The 5,113-nt window shown below is 37.4% G+C and overlaps 1 protein-coding gene across 1 annotated transcript; it reads left to right on the top strand.

The window, feature by feature from the left end:
• Positions 1–1,212: 1,212 nt before the first annotated feature.
• Positions 1,213–4,495, top strand: LOC107838858 (eukaryotic initiation factor 4A-2). The gene is made up of 5 exons (XM_016682098.2): positions 1,213–1,456; positions 2,349–2,418; positions 2,557–2,663; positions 2,753–3,183; positions 3,605–4,495. The coding sequence occupies exons 2-5, from the start codon at positions 2,351–2,353 to the stop codon at positions 4,238–4,240; spliced, it is 1,242 nt and encodes a 413-aa protein (XP_016537584.1). The 5' UTR covers positions 1,213–1,456; positions 2,349–2,350; the 3' UTR covers positions 4,241–4,495.
• Positions 4,496–5,113: the final 618 nt, after the last annotated feature.

Below are 5,113 nucleotides of genomic sequence, written 5' to 3'. Positions count from 1 at the left end.
AATTAATTTTACAACACAATAATGAATATTATTTAATAGAAATATTATGATAAAATAATTATTTTAATAATTGTTTCTCTTATTGAATATACAAGTCAAAAGTATGACAAGTAAAATCGAACCTAGAACGTACATGTTGAATCATAAAATTTTAAAGACAAGTGAAATCGAACTCAGAGAACATGTTGAATCATAAAATTTTAACTTTTTCCTTAATATTTTGGCAAAATAGCTCGATGGCCCCTTGTACTATGTCTGTTTTGTAATGTGGATACTCATACCTACATGTTTATCATCTGGATCCTTGAACCCACTAAAAAACAACATTTTAAATACTTTTTTGCATATGTGGCATTAAAGTGCTAAAGTGGACAGCGCATGATTACACGCATTTTTTGGGCGCATGATTAAATTAAAAAATATTTGTAATATTTAAATAATTAAAAAATAGTGAATCAAAAAAAAAAAACTAAAAATCCCCTCCACCCCACCTGTTCCAGCACATCCCCGCCCCTCGCTGTCCACCACCGTCTCCCCACCACCATCACCACCCTATCCACCAACTTTCCCCATCCCCACGCCGTCCACCACCTTCCCCCATACCCCCACACGCCGTCCACCACCCCTCAACCTGTCCCCCCACGTTGTCCACCTACATCAACCAAAACAGCAACCCCACAGCCGCCCCTAAACCCTAATTTCTCCGTTCACCTACCACCACCACATAAAATCCACATAAATAACCAATTTCAAATCACTTTTTTTCTCCTTCTTCAAGAACTTAGAAGAAGATTTGTGTTCAACAAATTTCTTGACTAGTGAGCTGAAATTGGATTGATGAGCAGTTTGAACAAATCCCATTTGAACCTTTCTTGAAAGTTGGAGTGATAGTGGGAATGAAAGAAAAAGGCATGAATGATTTTACTATTTAATTTTTTTATGTGGTATTTAATAAATGATATAAAATTTAATATAATATTTAAAAATGACGTGATAGCTGACGTGGAGGCGGGTATGTTATATACACCGAAATAATGTTTAAAATATTATTTTTTAGTGGGTTCAAGAATTCAAATGACAAACATATAAATAGGAATATCCACATTACAAAATAGATATAGTGCGAACTATTTTACCTAATATTTTTATGACCACAAGTAAGGAGTATCATTTACAAATATCATTTTTATTTTAAAAACAAAAAATTACCCATTTCTATTTTCACAAAAGTAACATGGTCAAATATGACGCAAATTCGAGAAAAACAATAAAATGACACAAACACAAGTCTCCTCTTTCCATTCTTTTCCTCTTTCCTGAACTCCTGCGGCGTAGATCCGAGGAGTTTCAGACAAAAACAGCAGTCTTTGCAAACCCTAACTCCCCAATCCCTTTTGCCCACTTCTCCTCACATCCTCTCCTCCTTATTCCTCAGATCTTTTTCTCATCTTTTAGGGTTAGTTATGCCTTTTTTTCTCCCTTTTCTTTTTTGTGTTTCTTGTAATCTTTGTTTTTCTATTCAAGTTTTAATCTTGATGGCTGATTGTTAGTCTGAGTTGGTTTTGAGTTATGTAGCTGCTTCTGTTGGTGCGATGTTTTTTTTTATATATTTTTTTTATAGAGATCTGTTTGATATGATTTTATTTACTCTGTAAAGATCATCTTTGTTAATAATCTGTTAGGAAGGTGAGCTATTTTATTCTCCTAGTCCTTGTATTGACAACATGCTTAGAAAGTATTGTGCAAAATGATTATCTACTAAAGGAATGAGGGGATAGTCAGTGTTACTACGCAATGTTTTGATTCAATAGGTTCTTTAAGTAATGATTGCCTTGTAAGAAGTTCATAAGTTCTGAATGTACGTATGCACGTTGGAAAAACTGGCTAGTTGCGTTCTTATTTTGTGTAGGAAGTAAATCTGGGGATTACAATGCCTTTATCTGCCATCGGTTCTTTGTCTTTCTTGTAAAGCTTGACATGCTTCTCATCGTTAGCTTGATGGTACCGTATTCCTAGTTTCTGCTGGGTCTGCTTTTGTCACTTTGACCCAGCATCACATAACTTGAAAGGTTGGTTGGCAGTTGGCTACTATAGTCTGCAGTTAAAACTGTTGTTTTTCATGTGTACCTCCTTTTTCTGTGCTTTGTGCTTCATATAAGAAAGAAAACATACATTCTGTTGTGCCCTCCTTCCCTTTCAATATTAGAAAGGAAGAGATGATGCTTATACTACAATTATTGACTTCTGTGATATGTCCACGGTAATGTTTTATCTTTTCCTTTTTATTAAGTTTCGAGATTGTTTGATGAGTTCATATCAGTAATACCATTTTTTGTTGTTTGCTATAGTCATGGCTGGCTTGGCACCAGAAGGTTCACAATTTGATACTCGTCAATTTGATGCCAAAATGACTGAGCTGTAAGTTCTTGGCTCTAATTTCTATACCAATTGGGTTTGTATCCGGCAGCAAAAAGCTACATTTGCATATCAACTGCAGCTATCTTGTGCATACTCGTTCTATTTTTCAATTTTTTGTTGTTTAATATGCTGAAACAGGCTTGGGACTGAACAGCAGGAGTTTTTCACATCATATGATGAGGTTTATGAAAGTTTCGATGCCATGGGTTTGCAAGAAAACCTTCTTAGGGGCATCTATGCTTATGGTAAATGCACTTCTTAATAGCACATGTGGTTTTCCTCTCCCTTGTTAGATTTAGCAGGGCATTGAACACATGTATTAAATTGCTTGAAGGTTTTGAGAAGCCGTCTGCTATTCAGCAAAGGGGTATTGTTCCGTTTTGCAAGGGTCTTGATGTGATCCAACAGGCACAATCTGGAACAGGAAAGACGGCAACTTTCTGCTCTGGGATTCTCCAGCAGCTTGATTACAGCTTAGTCGAATCTCAGGCTCTCGTTCTTGCTCCAACCCGTGAGCTTGCCCAACAGATTGAGAAGGTTATGCGAGCACTCGGTGACTATCTTGGTGTGAAGGTTCATGCTTGTGTAGGAGGTACCAGTGTCCGTGAGGATCAGCGTATCCTTCAAAGTGGTGTTCATGTGGTTGTCGGTACTCCTGGCCGTGTCTTTGACATGTTGCGCAGGCAGTCTCTTCGCCCTGACCACATCAAGATGTTTGTTCTGGATGAAGCTGATGAAATGCTCTCAAGAGGTTTCAAGGATCAGGTTGCCGTTTTCTCCTTTCATTTTTTTTTTTCTGTTTTCAGGTGGAATTTTCTTATTTGTTAGGTTTCTGCATTGTGATTTTGGAAGTAGTGCACACATATGGAGCTACCTTTTTCTTTTTATTTGGCGGTGGGATGTGGGGTGTAAGTAGAGTATTTTATGTATCGTTTCTCAGTCATATGCTAGTATTGTAAAAAATTTGTGCATATGTGATATCAATCTCTTAATTTGAGCTCTATTGATCCTTGTCATTATTAGCCTTTTTATGCTTTTATGTCCTTTAGAATTGCTGCAGGACTTTGCTGCTTCTTCGACCTTATATCCTGTAGTATTTCCAGTGGGCCTAACCTATAAGCTGATTTATTGCTCCCAAGACTCATAAGTAGTGTCTCATTTGAAAGTTGTCTTGTCACTTTTCCAGATTTATGATATATTCCAATTGCTGCCACCAAAGATTCAAGTTGGCGTTTTCTCTGCCACAATGCCACCAGAGGCCCTTGAAATTACTAGGAAGTTCATGAACAAGCCCGTGAGGATTCTTGTGAAGCGTGATGAGCTTACTCTTGAAGGCATCAAGCAATTTTATGTCAATGTTGAAAAGGAAGAGTGGAAGCTTGAAACTCTTTGCGATCTTTACGAGACCTTAGCCATCACCCAGAGTGTCATCTTTGTGAACACCAGGCGGAAGGTTGATTGGCTCACTGATAAGATGCGCAGCCGCGATCACACAGTATCTGCAACTCATGGAGACATGGACCAGAACACTAGAGATATCATTATGCGAGAGTTCCGATCTGGGTCATCTCGTGTGCTCATCACTACTGATCTTCTGGCACGTGGTATTGATGTGCAGCAAGTATCCCTTGTGATTAACTATGACCTACCTACTCAGCCAGAAAACTACCTGCATCGTATTGGACGTAGTGGACGATTCGGAAGGAAGGGTGTGGCTATCAATTTTGTCACAAAGGATGATGAAAGGATGCTTTTTGACATTCAGAAGTTTTACAATGTTGTAATTGAGGAGCTGCCAGCCAATGTGGCTGATCTTCTTTGAGGGGTTTTTGGTTCTCTCAGGTGAATTCTTCCTTATATTAAGTAATTTAATATTTTATTCTTAGGTTAGTTAGAATTGCACTGGACTAAAAATTGGGAAATGCAGCTTAAATGATTCGCCATGGAACCTGTAGTTTTCCAATTTTGGTTGGACTTATGTAGTATTGCAAATTTTGTTGGTTTGTCTTCTTATATTGTAAGTCCACAACAACTTCAGGTTTTGGATGTTATTTGAAATTAGTTTATTTGGGTTTAACTCTTGGCCTCGTTTTTTGTTGTTGTATGAGTAAGGCATTTGAAGGCAATTTGTTCGTCTTTGTATCGTGTGATCGTTTCTCTTCGTGATGCCTTGTATAGTTTTTTCCTTCTGATTTTTGTGTTCTCTTTAATCCTAAAATGGAATGGCCTGTTTTAATGACTTGTATCGTATTTGAAACTTGAAAATTAGCTCCCATTTGTTCCTTTTTTAGAACTTGAAAGCCGGTTTTGTGCTTCGACTCTTTACGTCTCTCTTGTTGTTTAGAAAATCCCATGTTAAAGAAAAAGCGTATGCATTCGTTCTTTCCATCCGGATCTCACTTTTTAGATCCTCTCCTATTTCCTTCATTCCTTTCTGGACTTCTCACTCGTTCCCAAGCATTAGAGGGAGTAAACAAGCACTTTTACTGATCCATCTGGATTTGCTGATTTGGATAATACTATATATTATGGGAAAATTACCCGACAGATCAAACATATGTACTGTATTTTACTGAAATACGTAAAGTTAAAATAATTACAATAAATAACGAGAGTTTGGGTTTTATAGTTGTCTGCTTGGAACTATATGATTTGCTCTTCTATAGTGTATTAAGGGGCCGTTTGGTTTACGGGA

The sequence above is a fragment of the Capsicum annuum genome, unplaced genomic scaffold (assembly GCF_002878395.1).
Source record: "Capsicum annuum cultivar UCD-10X-F1 unplaced genomic scaffold, UCD10Xv1.1 ctg5012, whole genome shotgun sequence".
Lineage (NCBI taxonomy): Eukaryota > Viridiplantae > Streptophyta > Magnoliopsida > Solanales > Solanaceae > Capsicum > Capsicum annuum.
Note: the sequence above shows the minus strand (reverse complement) of the source record. Positions and strands in the feature narration are given on the sequence as shown.

Bases quoted from the DNA above. Each gene is read 5' to 3' on its own strand.
- LOC107838858 (XM_016682098.2), top strand. From the start codon at position 2,351: ATGGCTGGCTTGGCACCAGAAGGTTCACAATTTGATACTCGTCAATTT. The intron at 2,419-2,556 runs GTAAGTTCTTGG...ATGCTGAAACAG, and splicing joins GATGCCAAAATGACTGAGCT to GCTTGGGACTGAACAGCAGG. The intron at 3,184-3,604 runs GTTGCCGTTTTC...TCACTTTTCCAG, and splicing joins CAAGAGGTTTCAAGGATCAG to ATTTATGATATATTCCAATT.